The 323-nt window shown below is 63.8% G+C and overlaps 1 protein-coding gene across 1 annotated transcript in view; it reads right to left on the reverse strand.

Moving 5' to 3' along the window:
• Positions 1-277, reverse strand: part of ETH_00042250 (uncharacterized protein) — a gene marked incomplete at both ends in the record, with an annotated part of 4,225 nt that extends 3,948 nt beyond the window's left edge. Inside the window, one exon of the mRNA XM_013375410.1 lies at positions 18-277. Coding sequence (XP_013230864.1) covers positions 18-277 — 260 coding nt within the window. The remainder of the gene's footprint in view (positions 1-17) is intronic.
• Between the last annotated feature and the right edge of the window lie 46 nt (positions 278-323).

Raw genomic sequence — 323 nt, forward strand, 5'->3', positions numbered from 1 at the left:
GCTGCTGCTGCTGCTACTGGGAGGGCCCGACCCCTCTTGTTCGGCCTGCATGTCTGTTCTAGCGTCCTCATCCGTCTTTGCAGCTTCCGAGGGCCCTTCAGGAGCCTCTGCTGCTGCTGCTGCTGTTGCTGCTTCTGGTGCTGCTGCTGCTGCTGCGTCTGCTGCTGCTGCTGCGTCTGCTGCTGCTGCTGCTGCTGCTGCTGCACTTGGAGTGTCGTGACAGCGCTCGCACAGACAAGTCTTGGGGGCCCCCCCATTGGCCAGCCGTCGGGAACGTCTAAGGGAGGAGCAGGGTGACGGCGATGCTGCGGCAGCAAAGACAG

Source organism: Eimeria tenella, genomic scaffold (genome assembly GCF_000499545.2).
Source record: "Eimeria tenella Houghton genomic scaffold, Eth_scaff2767, whole genome shotgun sequence".
NCBI classification, from domain to species: Eukaryota; Apicomplexa; class Conoidasida; order Eucoccidiorida; family Eimeriidae; genus Eimeria; species Eimeria tenella.